Source organism: Panthera leo, chromosome D2 (genome assembly GCF_018350215.1).
Source record: "Panthera leo isolate Ple1 chromosome D2, P.leo_Ple1_pat1.1, whole genome shotgun sequence".
Lineage (NCBI taxonomy): Eukaryota > Metazoa > Chordata > Mammalia > Carnivora > Felidae > Panthera > Panthera leo.
Genome location: NC_056689.1, coordinates 44868621 through 44885425, shown reverse-complemented (window position 1 = coordinate 44885425; position 16805 = coordinate 44868621). Strand labels below are relative to the sequence as shown.

The following is a 16805-nucleotide window of genomic DNA, read 5'->3' as shown; positions in this document are numbered from 1 at the left end:
GTGATAATGGTGTCCTTTCAGGCACTGCAACGTATTTGGGGACAAGTGGCCACCTTTTCTCCCCTTCCTGAGGCCAGCCCCTGACCCAATGACCAACAAGGAGGGCTGGCTCTTAGCAGCAGCCCCGGGCCCTTCTGGGATGCCCGGTGCCCTGGTACGGATGTAGACCCCGCCTCCCCAACCCTGTCAGCTCAGTGAGGGTGCAGACAGCCCATCTCATTCCCCAAGGATTCCACAGAACTTAGCACAGGATACAGACTCAATAAATCCTTCTGGTTCATGACTACACTGTACTGACCACCAGTGTGCTGCGGGAAAGCAGCCCAGGCTTCAGCCAGCCCTGGCTCTGAATCTCGGCCCACCACCTCCAGCAGTCCAACGGGCATGTCAGCCATGGCCTTGCCAAATGCCTGTGGTTTCACCCATAAATCGGGCAAAGAGGCAAAGACTCAACAAGGGAAGGTGACAAGCACAGTGTACGGCACATAGGAGGTCTTAAACAGTGTCGGTGGCCATCCCCAAAGACCCAGCCAGTCCCTGTGTCACGTGGGGCCCCAACTTTCATGTCAGGAATTGGTTGTATCTGAGCCCTGCTTTAAAATACAGCCACCAAGAGTCCCAGGGGAAATCATGGCAGAGTTCTGAGGAGACACTAAACAGAACGTCGAGAATTTTTACAGAAAAATCAGGATCTCCCTTATGCACAGTGCTGAAAGTCTGTCCCAAAGTTCAGAGCCTGGATGTGCAGGGATGTGGCTCTCAGGAATGAAGCCCTTAAAAACCAGCCCAGCTGCAAGGAGCAGGAAGTCCCCAGGCTGCAGTCCTGTGCCCTGCGGTCAGCCAACAGCAGAGACACATCCACGGCTGCCAGGAGGTCCAAGGAGCCCAGGGCCCCCACTGTCCCTGGCCTGGGGCTGAGTCCACAGGCCCAGGATAGCTCTGAGGGCCACAGCTCCTCACTCGGGAGCTGCACTGGAGCAGCCACAGCAGCTGGGGCGCCTCAAGGACTGCATGACAGCACGCAGAGGCCCCCTCCGGCCTTCCGCAGACAGGCTGTCCTCGCTGGTGGGTGCCCGCTGCAGCTGCTCAAACTGCATCTCCAGATGCTTCTGGATGGCCACGCCAAGTACCTCAGGGTCCAATGCAGCTCCATACACCTCCCAGGTCATGCCCTCGGCATCCCATCGCACATCCCGCACAGGGGATGGTGCCTCCTCCAGGCCGGACCCCAGAGTTACCTCCGGGAATGTGTGCAGGGCCACGGGGGCTTCCAGGGGTGGGCTGGTGGCCACAGCCTTGCAAACCGCCATGGGGGCTGCCTGTACACCAGCATCTTGGGCTGACAGAGAGGATGCCAACACAGGGGCCAAGTCACTGGCTGAGGTCATGGTCCATACATCCTTGGTCCTGGTACCAGGCTCCGTGACTAACCCGGTGGGACCCCAAGGGTGGGCACAGCAGTGGGAATGCCCAGGGAGCCCCCCAGGCAACCTGCACTGGAACCTCACCCCATGCTGAGCCTGCAGCCCAGACTCACTTACCGATGCCACTAGTTTGGGAAAGGCCAGGATCCCCGGGGCTGGCAGGGCATGACAGCAGCCACCGGTCCCCACCTCTCTCATATTGCAGAGGAGAGTTGCTGGGGACAGGGCATGGCAGGAGGTTGTGGCTGGCTGCCCGGTGGCTTTGGGCCCAGCCTGGGGGCTGCTGCTGTGGGTGGTTGTCCCTCCCAGGTCTAATGGCGCCACCCACACCTGACTGTCTCCCAGTGTCCAGGCTGAGTTCGAAGTCCCTTCCTCTGGAGCCAGGTCCCTCTCTAGGCCTGCAGGGGCCCGGCCTCCCTGGCCAGAAGTACTACTGGGCTGCAGCTGAGCCCTGTGGACCGGTGAGCTGCCAAGGGCCGAGCAGCTGAGGCTGGCTTTATGGGCACCACTGTGGCCCCGGGTCTGGGTGCTGCGCACCAGGTCCGAGTGGCTCCTCTGCATGGCAGCGGCACCGGGGGCCCTCAGGCGACCCAGGTCACCACCACCCACTGTAGACACATTGCCCACAGTGCTGCTCCGCCAGTGGCCCACAGCACGGGGCCGGGGCCGGGGGCTGGAGGCCTGCGTCTGCTCCGTGCTCTCAGCATGGTGCTCCTCTTCCTCCGGGACCTGCGGACTGGCGCTGGCCTCGCCTGGCTGGGCCTGCCATACAGTGCTGCTGGCGCTCTTGCGGAGCTCTGGTCTCTGCCCCTGGCCTTCCAACAGGCTGGAAGAGCTCCGGGACAGGGGCTGCGGGCAGGGACTCCGGGGTGGCCGGGCACCCTGGTCAGCGTGGCTGGTGCTCATGATGCCTGCAGGAGAGAGAGGGAGGGAAGGGAGTTGAATGGACTCTGCTCTCGGCTCACACGGTACAAGGCACACAGCGGGGCACAGTTTCAGCGCTAGCCTGGATGATGGCTCAGAGCCAGGAGCCAAACAGTGATAGGACACCAGACACTCCAAATCAAGATCATCACACATCATACACAATATGACCCTGCAAATATCTAATAACCGGTACCAAGTGATTAGAACCAGCCCTAGGGTAGGGTCCTGGATTATGTGGAGGGAGGAGAATCCAGGGGAGAGGCCAAGGCTGCCAGGACACTGGGGGCGGGCGCTTTGGGACAATAACTCTTAGTCAACCAGCACAGGAGTATCGCAGTATTTTAATAACCAGTAAAGCTTGACTGGCAAATACTAGCTGGGTTCCTCCCAGAACTGTCCGTATCCATCTTGGTTTGGACTGGGGCCTCCTGGGTACAGAGTTGTCGTTCAAAAGAGGTTTGTGAGATAAATGAACAATGAATAGAGGGCACATAGAGGACACGCGCTGGGTTCTCCCCTGGCCCCCTCCCCACCCTCTCAGGCCTAGCCTGGTTGGGCGATCATGTCTCTGGGACTCAGTCTTGGAAGCTGTGAAGAGGAAGGGGTTTTCTGACCCCCTTGTCTGGCTCTAGGGTAGGGAGAGACCCCACGCACCAGCCCTTTACACACAGGACACTTGGCAAATGCTCACTCATTCCACAGCCATCTTCAGAGCACACACTGCATGCCCGGCCTTGGAGTTAGGGGACATGGAACTAAGATCCTGTGCCTCCAAGAATGTGGTCTAATATCACCAATCAGAAATGCCCTCCATCAAATTTAAATGACCTCTTGCCAAGTGTGCTTGCACCCACCTTGCCTCCCTCCTTCCCTGCCTTTCCTGTCTCTTCCCAGCCACACAGACCCCTCTGGACCTGCTCACTGACTCTGGCCCTTCAACATCAGCACCTCCTCCCAGAGAAGCTCTCCCAGGCTGGGCCGGCTCCATCTCTGGTTGAGCACTGTCTCGCCTGGATGCAATAACCTGGCCACCCCACCAATCCAAAGCTGTCAAAGCAGGCCTGCGCCCTGTCCCTCTCTATCTGTCCAGCACCTAGCGCTGCCCTGACACACAGCTGGCCCTCAGAGAATGTCTGCCATGTGCCTGGCCGAGAGAACAAGAGAATACAAGAGTAAACCCACAGAGGAAAGTGCTGAGCACCAAAACGGGGTCTGAGAAAGGGCATTTCCAGGAGAGCTCACTTTGTGTGACGGATCAGGAAAGGCCTTCTGGAGGTCGGGACTGGAGGGAGAGGAAGGAGAGGTGTCAGGAGAGGAGGAACAGGATGAGCAGAAGGCAGGAGGCACATGAGGGGAGCAGCGGGCTGAAGGCCGGGCAGGGCCCGAGGGGGAGGAAGTGGGGTCAGGGCATGTGGGCCAGCCTGGCCCTGGCCAAAGCTGTGAATGAGGAATATCTCCCAGAGACTCCCTGCCAGGCAGGACCAGCTGCAGAAACAGGGTGGGGGAAGAAGCAACAGCCGCAGTTTGGGCAATCCCGGTCCTGCCCTCCCACCCCTGGGGCTGATAAGAACCGCCAGGAAACCAGCCACCTTGACCAGGGGAGCAAGGCCACCTGAAAGGGAATTCGGAAAGGGCTCTTGGAAACTCCGTTTCTGTATAATGACAAACTTCTTCTGCCCCAGCACTCAGGAGACAGCTGCTGGCTATTCAAGCCAACAGTGAGGATGCTTCTGGAGCTGCAGTCCCCTGAGAGCTCGAGGCCTCCTGTGGAGTCCAGTTCAGCACAGCTTCTGGGCCAATGGAAAGATCTGCACTGTCCGATTAGATCAGCACTGGCCACATGTGGCTACTGAGCACCTGACAGACGGCTAGTGTGACTGAGAAACTGGCTTTCTAATTTTACTTAAATTGAAGTAATTTAAATGGAAATGGCCACATGTGCTTAATGACTACCATACTGGACCGTGCAGCTCTAGACACAGCTCCTGCCTGGACAGGAGTGTCCCATCCCTGCTGCTCCTTGGGGCTGAAGCCAGACTGGTCCCTGGAACAGCCAAGAAAAGGATGAGTAGCCAAGAGAGGACTAGAACCCAGTCCCCATTCTCAAGGAGCTCTAAGATGGATGTATAAAGGGCAACAAAGCCATTAACCATCACAGTGATGATAATAACAGCTCCCAGTACCTACTCACCTTGTGCCAGGCATGTGCCACATCCTTTGACACACTGTCTCATTTAAGTGTCAGAGCAGGCTCATGAGATACATCAACCCCATTCTACAGATGAAGAGGCCAAAGCTTAGAGAGGTTTACTGACTTGCCCATAGGCACAGTGAGTGCTAAGTCAGGAAGCAAAGCCAGGAGTGCCTGAGGTTCTCTGTGCCCACTCTGAGCCCTGTGCAGATCTCCACTGTGGCCATCTTTTTACTTGTCTGTTGCCCTGACTCAGCTGAAGCCCCAGCACCCAACACAGCATCTGGCACTTGCAGTGGCTTCCATGACATGCCAGTGGGACTGGCTGAGTCCCGACTCAGTCCATGACTGAATGAGTGGGAACAAAGCCTGGACCCCCACCCACCTGGAGTCAGGAGAGCAGAGGATATACCTGCTAGCTGGGAAAGCTGTGGTCACCAGCAGCTCCCGGCAGGAGACAAGCACCCAGCTACAGGTCCAAGAACACCAAGAAAGCCCTATCTGGACAGCCTACACAGCCGCTGGCTGAGCCCCACCTACCCCAAACCCTCCTAGGGAGCAGGGCCATAAAGAGCCAGGCCAGGCCCTGCCCCCTGCCCTGAGGAAACAGGTGGGATGAGGCTGGGGGTGCCCTCAGACCCCCCCAGGGGCTAGTGAGAAGCCACCAGTGACAAGGGTCCCACTGTCCCTGCCTCACCAGATGGCTGTCCAGTGACCAGGACTAGCCATGACCCAGAGAGAGCAGTGATCACAGAGACCCCAGTTGGGTGGGTATCTGTGGCTTCCCTTCCTCACCTCACCTCCACAAGTGGCAGGTGACAAATCTGAGGCCCAGAGCAGCTCAGAAATTTCAGAGAGCCCACAGCTGAACCCCAACAGGATATTTCTCCTACCATCTGGCCTTCCCAGCTCTGAAGAAGGGAAGTACTCTGAGGAACGCCACTCAAGTCATCCCAGGGAAAGGAGGTTTCCCACACCCCCTATCACTAAGAACAGGGCCCCCAGGGAGTGAGGGGAGCTGACCAAATGACCTTGGGAGTTGTGGGTAAGCAGGAGGGACAGGGGTCTGCTTCTAACGCTGACTCTTCCCCTTCCTGTGAAAGCACCCGCAGGTGCACACCTCCCTCCCTGAGCCTCAGTTCCCCAGTCTACAGAACGGAAGTAAGTCTCCACTGCAAGGTTGCTGTGAATCCTAATATGATGGAACAGCAATTGCTAATAATAACCTTCTCTTTCCTCCTCCCATCAGGAGTGGCCTGTGCTCAAGGTATCACAGGGACTAGTACTGGTGGACAGAAAGGCCTTTTTAGGAAGCCACTGAGACACCCAACAGGTTAGCCCAGTCTTGCTTCCCAACCCTTCCTGTCTTCGTCTCATCCTAGAACCCAGTCACCACCCGTGTCCTCAGGTCTCCATCACCATACGAAGCTTCCCAAGCCTTACTTTGGGAGGATATACATGCACATGCTTACACATGCATGCACACAGACACACACATGTGGAAACACACAAGTGTGAAGTCTGCCTTCCAACTGGCTTGAGTGGCATGCCCACCTGCCTTACAAATCATCTAAAAGGCTCTGGGTTCACCCCAAAGAGACCCTAGGAAGATGTTTTAGCACCAGATAAATGACAGGTACATGGAGGTAGCCAAGACCCCTGGTGTTCTTTGACACCTTATTGTTCTCTCTCCTGCCCCATTTGATGCCAAAGTTGCAATGTGGCCGTGCCTTGTGACCAATATAGGACTCTCCTGGTGCCTCAGTTCTGCTGGTCAGTAAATGGAAGAACAGCCAGTTTCACATGCAGCAATCAACCAATGTTATTTTGAGTAAAACCTCCCAGTTCTGCAGAAACTTTCAAACTGGCCCAACCAAAGAAACTGTTAGGTTGACTTGGTCAGAGATTCTAGCTCCCACCATATCACCCAGGCCTTCTGGGGTGTGCCCAGGGGGACCACCAAAGCCACTGCAAGCAGGCCTTGTCTCAGACCACACTGTGGCATCCATATACATCTCTTGTTAAGCGACAGGCATTTGGATGATGACTTCTGCTTCCAGCAAAACCAAAACCGGAAAAGCAAATCCAGGTGGTCAGGAGGGGAAACGGCTCCAATGTTAAAATATGGACTTTAACCCTCAAGGACCAGGTAGGGCACCACACAAAATCCTCATTGGATATTGGGGCATGGCAACCTCCAGCAGGTGGTCTGGTCCATCCCAGCGGCAAAAGGGGGCCTGACAGGACCTCTCAAGGCCAAAGTTGGGCAATGCAGCAAGAAGCATTCCTGAGCTACCAAGTAGGACTGTTTGAAGGGGACAAAATCTGCTCACCACAGAGAAGACAAAGGGGCCTTAAGTACAAAATGCCCAGGTCACAAGTTGTGCTAGTAAAGGGTTCTGGGATAACTGTGAGGCAAAGGCCCAAAGGACCCCGCTCTGCTCACTAGAGAGAGGCCAAGGCCCCCACCAGCCCCAGAGCTTTCTCCCCTGAGGAGGATTTGCCCACACTTCCCAAGTGGTGTCTGGGGTGGAGAAGGTAAGCCTCCAGGCCCAGGTGCCCCAAAACAAAGGCAGCCCCAGGGCTAGTGTCTCCCTACCTGCATGCTCCCAGGCACCCGTGCACCCATGCACCAGCATGGGCCGGAGCCCCACCCGTGGCCACATCAGAGGCCGACGACGCACAGGCCCATTTACTGTGGGAGCCGGCAGGAAACAGCATCTCCACGGCTGCACGCAGGCCGCCTCTGGCTGTGGGGCCAAAGGCCTGAACACACCACACCATACACTCTCTCCCAGGACAGGGTTCCCTTCCCCGCCCCTCCACACCAAGCCCACCCGACTCGGGGAGAAGGTCCTCAACACAATCCCCCAAACTAGGCTACAGATCTTCCCAGGAGCTAAGGCAATGACTGAGGAAAGATGAGGCTATGGGGCAATGGGGTAGGGATGGGGGGCAGAAGGAAGGAGAGGGAAGGGAGGTCTGGGGCTGGGGGCAGCAGGGAAGGGTGGAGAGAGGGGTGGGGGTGGAAAAGGGAAGAGGAATGGGAGGGGACGGCGACAGCAGCGGGGGTGGAGGCAGAAGACGACGGGGTCCTAGGCAGAGGGCTGGAAATGGGAGGATGGGCAGACGAGACGTGGAAGAGGGGATGGGATAGGCAATGAGAGGAGAGATGAGAGGAGGGACGCGGCCATGGGAGGCGCTGAGCACTAGGCGGGGCCTGGGATGCGGAGGGTCTGAGCGCACGACGAGGTGAGGAGTGGGGTTCTGGGGCGCAGGAAAGGAAGGCGCCGCCCATCCCACCACCCTCCCCTACCCCCCACCGCGGGCACGCACACAGCAGGCCTCTCACCCACTCGCCCGCCCGGAGCCGCGCAGGCCGGCGGAAGCGCTGCTCCTGCGGCCGCCACAGGTGCCCGGCGCAGCGGCCCAAGATGGAGCCGGAGCCGGACCCGGCCCGGGCCGAAGACGCCACCCGCCGCCGCCCGCCTGGCCCGCGGAACCAGCGTCGGGGTGGCGCCCGGGGGCGGCTAGGGGACCCGGGAGGAGGGGCGGGGGGGGGGGCGGTGGCCCTGCTCACCTGGGCCCGCCCCCGCGCTTCAACGCCCGCGTAGGCGTCCCGGCCCCGCCCCCTGCCCGCGGCCACGCCCCCGGACAGGATCCACCCCGCCCCCACGGCCCCTCCGCTCCCCGCACTGCCCCTGGCCCACTGCGCCGGAGCCCCACCCCTCTGTCCACGAGCCCCCGGTCCTCCTTCCCGTGCTCAGGACATGTCCCCACTGTCCCGTCTCTGCGGCTCCGCCCCCACCACGATCCCTTGTTTTACCGGGCTGCCCAACAAACCCCCAAGATACCCATCTTCCCGACCTGCCCCCACTCCCCGGGTCTTATAGGCTTGGCTCCCCACAGCCCTCCAGCCTCCGACCCAGCCCCCAAGTACACTTCCTCATTGCCTCGCCCCCTCGATCCCTGTTTACCTTCACCACACCCCTCACCGAAGTCCACGGGTCCTCCGTCGACCCCCTTCCTCACGGCCCCGCCCCGTGTCCTTCGTCATCCTGGCCCCGCCCTTCACAAGTTTCCGGCCTCCGACCCCACCTTCGAGCCCCCATTGCTCCAGGGCCACCCACCCTCGGATACCAAGCCGCGTTCCCCATCGTCCCGCCGCTATGCACCCCGTTCTCCCAGACTGAACTCCACAGTCCCATCCTCCCAGATCCACATTCGCGGACTCCAAGACTGACCCCGGTCTTTTGAGCTCCGCCTGCACGACCCCTCCACGCAGCCAGCCTTGTCCCCAGAGCCCACTGCCCAGCTCCCAGAAGCCCAGCCTGGTAGACTCCATTTCTAGAATTGCGTCCCTGGCCCCGTCCCCAAAGCCTGTATTTTCCCACCCTTTTCTCCCCGCCCGTGTCCCCATCCCCACCTTTGCCCCCCAACCCAACCTCACTCCAGGCATTCAGTCGCCAGCCCTGCCGCCATGGACCCCAACAGCTGGCATGTGCAATGACCGTGAGTGAGAAGGTGAGTCAACCCCACCCAAGCCCACACCCCATCTTGCCGCTTCCTCTAGCTGGCAGAATGCCCTCCCACCGTCCCTCCCTCCCTCCCTCCCAACCTCTCTGCCCCGCTCCAGAAAGCATCCAGGCCCTGGGAACACCTGGTTTTGCCTCCGTTCCCTCTATGTCCCCCAGTATCTGGCAGAGCTTGGGGTTCACAGACTCACAACAGGTAGCCCCCCACACAGGCCTGCCCATGACACCTTCAGCTCTTGAGCGGTTCCTGCCACGCACCCCCAGAGCCACACAGTAAGAAGAGTGTGACCTGTCTCAGGGCCCCCGTCTCTGAGAATTGGGTCCCAATGTTGTATCCAACTCCAGGAACCCCTGATTTGCTTGCCCAACCTCTTGCTGAGGGGGTCTGCATCCCTTTGGTCCAGTGCCCCCAGAAGCCAATGTCTCTCTGCCCCCCCTCCAGTTTGGGAAGACCCCGGACCCCAGCCTCACCTTTCCAGCCTCTCCCAGCCCTGCTCTGAGGCCAGAGCATCAGGAGAGGGTCAGCAGAAAGCCCCTCAGCCCCTGGATTGAGGTGGAGAGTAGAAAGCCGAGGCAGGAAGGTGCACCATTCACTACCCTTCCCCCAGCCCCTAGCCTGGCACCTAGTCCAGAACAGGGGTGTGCAGCTCTATGCAACAGGTGTGGCTGGTACCTCACACCCAGCCACCCCCACCCCACGCCACCCCGGGTATATTCCCTGCATGCGGGACCCCTCCCAGCCTCAGTATCCCTGTCTGTAGTTCTGAACTGCCCCTCATCAGATTATCTCATGGACCAAAGGAGACAACGATACCACCCTGTCACACACAGCCTTTGGGCCCACAGGTCATACCCTCACACTTTTCCACCTGGCTTTTAACACAGGCATCCGTGCCTCCCCAGGCTCCTCCTCTCTGACCTGGAATCCTGCTGCTTAGGGCCTGGCTGGAAGCCTTGGCCCTACCTCCTCTGCCCCTCTCACCACAGTCAGTTACAGCTTCCAGTCAGGGCTCACTCACTGGTGGAGTCGGTGACATTCTGCTCAGAAAGACTCAGACTGCCCTAAGCGCCCCTTTCCAGTGGGGTCTTAGAGCATTGACCCAGAGTCTCGCACAGAGCTATGGAGGGGGCAGTAAGCACAGAGGGGTAACAGGAATGTCCAAGTGGAGGCCCCAGGCCCTGTCCTCCCACCACACACAGATGGGCAGAGGGATCTTGCCCAAAGGAGGCAAATGGGAGATTTGTTTGGTGAGGTCACCAACCTGCTCCTGCTCCCACCTAGCAATTAGGGCACCTCCTTTCATATCTCAGGAATCTTACTCATATTCCCCATTTAGGGAAATAAGCTGAGCTCCAAGAAGGGATGAGCTGCCTGGGGTTACACTGAGAATTGGTGCCAGTCCCTGGGACTTCCTGCTCCCTGGTTATATGAGAGCCATCTGAGAACCTCAAGACGGATGTTTCAGGGAGGTGGCTCGGAGTTGGGTGTCCATCTGCAGATGCAACCTGGCTGGACCTGCCACCGGGGTCTCTGAGAATCACCCTGGCCTTGGCATCTTGTCCAGCTCGTCCTCTTCTTCCAATTGTGGCTTGGCCAAGAAGCTTCTCTGGCTGCAGTGGCTGCCCAGGGAGAGTCAGCCATGAATTGCAATCCTAACCACCCCCACATATTCACTTGCTCTGCGATCCCACACCCAGGCAAAACTGTTCACCTTTCTGGGCATCGGTTTCCTCATCTGCACAGTGACAGTAATTGTACCTCCTCCCAGGGTTGTGGGAGAGACAGGGTTTGTGAAAGTATTCTGCAGAATGCTCTTGCTGTCGTCAATATTTATCAAGCTCCTCCTGTGTCAGGTTCAGGAGATAAAAAGCCAGGACTGCATGGTGTAGGACAGGAGTGGGGTTTGTTGACTGCTTTAGTAGAGAGAGGAGGCTCTGGTTTAGGACCCCATGGGCCAAGTGCCATTTCCTGAGACTTGGAATCTGGCAGAAGAGAAGCAAATATGGCGTACTCAGGAGTTCTGTGGGGGTATGGGCGACACCAGATGGAAAGGCGAGTTGCACATGAGGAACTGGAGTCTCCCAGAAGGTCTGGGCATCATGGGCACAGGGGTCCCTGAAGTCACAGGAGTGGGTAAGGTCTTCAGGAAGAGTGTAGCAAAGAGCACCTAGGACCCAGCTATGAGTAACCAGGTAGCAAAGAACTGAGAAGGAGTGGCCAGAAAGGAAAGAGGGAAACTGGGACACTGCTGTGACATGGGGCACTTAGAACAAGCAGCTTCAGCAAGGTGCTGGAGGCAGAACCCAAGGAGTGCACTGAGGGAGGAGTCAGAGGGGAAAACTCTTTTCAGCAGGGCCATAAAAGGGAGAAGAAAAGAAAGGTATTACTTGGGAAGGGATATGGGGTCATGAGAGAGATTTGGGGGACTTGGTTATGGGTTTTTTTTTTTTTTTTTCTGGTTTGCTTTTTAATACACTGCATCATGGAATAGGATTCCTTGATTCCAAGCAACACAGAACAACTCAGGCTAAGTTGGGCACAAAGGGAAAGGGTTGGAAGACTGCAGGGAGCTCAGAATGGAATCTAATGTGGAGAGCTAGCCTTGGTCCTTTAGGATGGGAGCCAAGTGACTCCAGACCTCAACAACAGGAGCCACGCCACAGTCTTGCCCTGTCATCGCCACAAAGGAAGGATTCTGGTTGTTTGTCCTTTGCCTCTCAGCTCAAGATTCAAAGTCTCAGGGAAGCAGGAGCTCTTTTGGGCGAGCCATGGCCATATGCCTTCTGTCCTTGGACAATAGAGGAATACCTGTCTGAGTGTATCTCTAGGAGTACCTACAGCCTACCAGGATATTTTCCCCCAGAGAGAGCAATGGAGTCCAGGTCGCCAGATAGACCCACTGCACGTTGTAACAAACTGAGCACGCTTGACAGTGGAGTGGGGGCAGGGTGGTGATGGTAAAGGAGCCATAAAGAGGGAGCAGATGAAGAGGTGGAAAGAGTGGGAGCCGCTGCTGGTATAAGGTCTCTATGTAACCAGAAAGCAAGCAGAAATGACAGGGGTAGTACCTAGGTAGGTTACTAGGCTTGGAAATCTAAGTTTGATGGTTTCCATCTTCTCTGTGAAAGAACAGGCAGGCTCTTGTTCTGAGACAGAAAGGGGAAGATGGAAAGATCGGAAGGGGTGAGAAGAGCAGAGGAGGTATGAAATAGAGATTGCAGAGGGGAGACGAGCCTCTGTGGGCCAAAGAAAGCAGTAGAAGATTGCCAGGCAGTACTGGGGCCCAAGCAAGATTCGTGACCAGCACTAACATCCCCCAGAAAGAATCATCAAAGAAAAACAAATTCTAATCAGGACTCACAGTTGTAAGGGTGAAAAAGGGAGTCGGAGACCACAGCATTTTGGAAGCTGGTGGCCAGAAGGATACAGCTGAGCCGGCTGGCCCTTCTGCCATCAGTGGTGGAGACGTTGGCTTACCAAGAGTCAGCTGAGTTCATATCCAAGTTACTTACTCTAACTGTACATGCTGTCATTATGCAATTACATAAATAATTAAATCTAATTCAATTAAATAGCACATGAATGGATGGACTATGCATAGAAGAAGAAAGTTCTGTTCCTATGAAAACTAGGTTAAACGCTTTGGAAAGTGAGTCACAAAAACTGCTGACAGTCGAGTGTGGGAAGGGCAACTTGAAACAGAACAGGAGGAAAACCATAACAATCTAGAAAATTCTTGAATCGGATTGCTTCCCAGGTGTCTTGAAGTTGACTGACTTGCCTATGAACCAATCATTTATTAGACCTGAACGCTGGATAAGAGGGCTAATCCTGTATAGTTTAGGCAAATAAGAGAATTTTTTGAATACAGCTTCAGGCAATTGCTGAAGTCAAAGACTCAAATGATGTGGGCAGGGCCCTCCATCACCTGCTCCTTCCCCCTGATTCCCTCTGGATTGGATTCATTTCTTTTTAAAAAAATTTTTAAGTTTATTTATTTATTTAGAGAGAGAGAAAGACAGCACGAGCGAGGTAGGAGCAGAGAGAGAGAATCCCAAGCAGGCTCTGTACTGCCAGCACAGAGCCCAACGCAAGGTTCGAAACCACGAACCGCGAGATTTTGACCCGAGCTGAAATCAGTCAGACATTCACCCAGCTTAGCCACCCAGGCACCCCACTCTGGGTTAGATTCATCCTTACATAGACTCTCTCCTCTTGTGAAACAAGAAAGCCAGCAGCCCCAAATCTACGTCCTCACATCTCTGGATCCACAAACCGAATCTTACTGACCCTGCCTGACAATCCCGGGCCAGAGGGAAAGAGCTTTTTGATTGGCCAGCCTGTGTCATGCACTCTACCCAGGACAGTGGGGGCACTGTCCTATAACTGGCAGCCCCTCAAGGGTCACAGAGAGTGGTGGGCCGGCAAGATGCTGTCACCAGACTACAGGGAAAGTGACACTGAGCTGTCCCAAAGCGCAGATGACCACAGGCAGCAGGGTCTCTGGGAGTCTCAGAAAAGGAGCCACTGGGAGCCCAAATGTGTCAGTGTGTCATCAATGCATAAGGAAGGGAGAGCATTGACTAAATTCAACAGTGTCTGTTTTTCAGACAAGAAAATCCCTAGAGTATGAGAGACTCCTGTACCCATAAGATCCGTGAGTGAAAAGACTGTGTCTTTTTGTCTGACAAAAGACACTGACTTCCCAGGACCTGTCATATAATAGATGCTGAAAGAAAGGGAGGGAGGGAAGAAGGAGGGGGGGAAGGAAGGGAGGGAGGGAGGAACTAGTTTACCAAGATATACCTATTACCTATTACCTATTAATTACCACCTCAGTTTCATCCACAAACATTTTACTGAGTCCCTAGTAAGTGCCAGTCCTACATGATGAGCTGGGAAGGCAGGCTGCATCAATGGTGCCTTGACCTCAGAGACTGTGTGATGGGGCATTCAGGGACAGCCCTGATAGACACACAGACAATTAGATCAGAGTGGTAAAAGGAGACAGATGGGGCTGGGGCACACAGAGAAGAGGCCCTGTGGTAGACACCTGTTACTTTTTAGCTCCCCACAGTCCGCAACCCCACTTCATTTAAGGGATCACCCACTACAGAGACTGCCAGTTGCCCCCCAGTACTTATTCTCCCCTTCTGTAGGCATAGAACTGCCCTAGCCAGGAACATGCCCGCCCAGAGCGGAGAGCACATTCGTCAGACACCGTGCAGCAAGGCATGCTGTGTGACTGACTGGGCTCTGTCCAGGGAGATGTTAGCAGAAGTGATGCATGAAGTTTCAGGGATGTGCCCCTCAGCAAGAATGTGCTTCGTTCTTTCTCTCTCCCCTGGTTGGCATGAAGTCAATATTGCTAGGCAATATTGGGTCCCATGCAAGATTTGTGACCAGCAGTAATATCCCCCAGAAAGAACCATCAAGGAAAACCGAGTTTTAATTCTGACTTACAGTTGCAAGAGAGAAAAAAAGAGAGTCAAAGGCCACAGTATTCTGGATGCTGGTGGCAGGAGGATACAGTCTAGGTGGCCAGGACTTCTGTTCTCAGGAGTCAAGTCAACTGGGGTTAGGCCAGTTTGGACCATTCAGATGAGGGCAAGGCCCCAGAGACATCACTACAACAGGATAGAAGGGCCTAAATCTCAACACTATACAGTTGTCTATCAGCCCGGGACCATTTACGACCGAGCTTTGCATGAAAGAGAAATTAGCCTGTAGTCTATTTTAAGCTGCCGTTTGGAGTGAGGTTCTCTTACCGAAGGAAAGCCTATATACTAATTGAGACAGAATTTTGTGCCTGGAAGAGAGGTACACGAGGTAACAAAACTTCAAATGTGTTCTCAACACATAGATGTTGTAGGCTGGAAAGCTGGAAACCCTTGCTGTAACATGCTGAAGCAGCTGATAAGCTGATTCCCTGCGTACCCTGGAAAGTCGTCTGTAGCTGTAAGAACACGGTGGAATATTTTACAGTACTTGTGTCTGCTGCCTGTATCTTGCCACTCTCAGCAAAGCCCTACGTGAGCCAGAAGAAGTTGACCAGAGCTAGCCAGCATGCTGGCAGAGATGGGAGGGAATGCAGGGGGGCTAGGAGGAGCTCTCTTTCTATGACCACAACCTAAGTCACAAAGTTTTCTGCAGTTGGAAACTTCAACTGCTTCTATACCCCAAACTGAAGCAGGTATAGAAGATGTTTTTGAAGTAGCATTAGCAGGAGACAAGACTATGGACACTAGTCTTTGTCAAGCACTTTGAGTTAAGAGTTCTCAGCCTGACAATGACAGCCAGCTCCACGGCAAAGACCAGACCAAGGATGTTGCCTTCCAATCTAAGCTGAACGTCTTTGCTGATGCAAGTTCAGAGGGAGGTGGTCAGGTGTCTGCTAAATGAAAGACCAAAGCTTTTAGGCTTAAATCTTAAATGTGTGCCCATGAGAACAGCTGGGAGCAAACAGGCAGAAAGCCAACTAAGATTTTGAGGGACGTGTATTACCAAAGAAAGCATGAGCCTGGCCAGTACAATGCCTTCATTGTTGACTCCATAAAACAACCAACCTCCACAGGGTAATGTATGGAACTGTTGAATTACTATATTGTACACCGAAATATAACACTGTATGTTAACTAAGTGGAATTAAAATAAAAACTATTAAAAAAAAAAAAACCCAGCCACCAACCTCTTGCCACCAAACCCATACCAGGAGGAAGTGGGCTACATAACCGTATAGCCCCAAGAGGTGTACATCTTCAATGCCAGCTTTGGATTTGGCCACAGACGGCAGTAGACAAAGAGGGGACCACCAGGGCCCAGAGGGACAGTCATAGAGAAAGGGCTGTCATTCAAGGAATTTGCTCTACTCCCTGCCCAATTTCTGCCCAGCGGCCAACGAGTGGCTTCAGTGGGTTCCCATTTTTCCTTCATCTGGACGGGGGTTCCTACTATGTTACCCTATTCTTACCTGTTGTATATTGGGTATGATGGGACAGTTTGTATATGAGTTTACAGGACACTGCACTATGATGAACCATACCCATACCTGGCACTGTGTGGTCCATGCCCAGATGCTAGTCTAAGAGTTGTGTGCCTGCCCTGGATGCACTTGGGAGAGGGCATTCCAAACTTTGAAGAATGGGGGACACTGATATTTGGATGGCTAAAGGAACAGATTGCTATATAGACTGCTAACTGCCCCTAGTAGTCACGATCCCCTCATTTGTTTAAAGAATCCCTGCCTTTTACCTGGCAACAGGAAATCCAGGGGGAAAAGCTATATTTGGCCAAGTAACTGACCAGTAGACCTGAAGTGGGGAGAGGTGATGTCTTTAACCAGAAGTGGTGGGGGGGCATGCCCTCCTCTTTTCTCTTTTCTGTTTCCACTGGCTGGGTGGTAGAGATCGTGCAATATCTCAAACCACACAAATACACCATACTTGCGAGTACTGAATAAACAAGATAGGAAGAAATCTGGGCTCCCAGGCTGCTTACCTGCAGACAGGTGAGAGAGAAAGAAACTTCTGTCTTGTTTAAGCCAACTTTATGTGAAGTGTCTCTTCCAGCAGTTCAACCTATATTCTAAAAATTACTCACCCTCTCCTTTACGCCCATGTGCTTTGGGTGCGTCTCAGAAGAGGAGCATATGACTAGGCCCAAGCCAATCACTGTATCACATTACTCTGGCTCCAGATATCGTTCAGGATAAGCATGTGTCCCACTTA

The 16805-nt window shown here is 54.8% G+C and overlaps 1 protein-coding gene across 2 annotated transcripts; it reads right to left on the bottom strand.

The window, feature by feature from the left end:
• Positions 1-485: 485 nt before the first annotated feature.
• Positions 486-8035, bottom strand: GPRIN2 (G protein regulated inducer of neurite outgrowth 2). 2 transcript variants are annotated; one of them, XM_042908766.1, is made up of 3 exons: positions 7895-8035; positions 3534-3633; positions 486-2335 (listed from the first exon to the last, which is right to left on the bottom strand). In XM_042908766.1, exon 3 carries the CDS (start codon positions 2328-2330, stop codon positions 957-959), a length of 1374 nt encoding a protein of 457 aa, XP_042764700.1. In that variant the 5' UTR covers positions 2331-2335; positions 3534-3633; positions 7895-8035; the 3' UTR covers positions 486-956. The 2 variants fall into 2 exon arrangements, with proteins under 2 accessions (XP_042764700.1, XP_042764701.1); XM_042908767.1 differs by lacking the exon at positions 3534-3633.
• Between the last annotated feature and the right edge of the window lie 8770 nt (positions 8036-16805).

Excerpts from the sequence above, each read along its gene's own strand:
- GPRIN2 (XM_042908766.1), bottom strand. The coding sequence starts at position 2,330 with ATGAGCACCAGCCACGCTGACCAGGGTGCCCGGCCACCCCGGAGTCCC.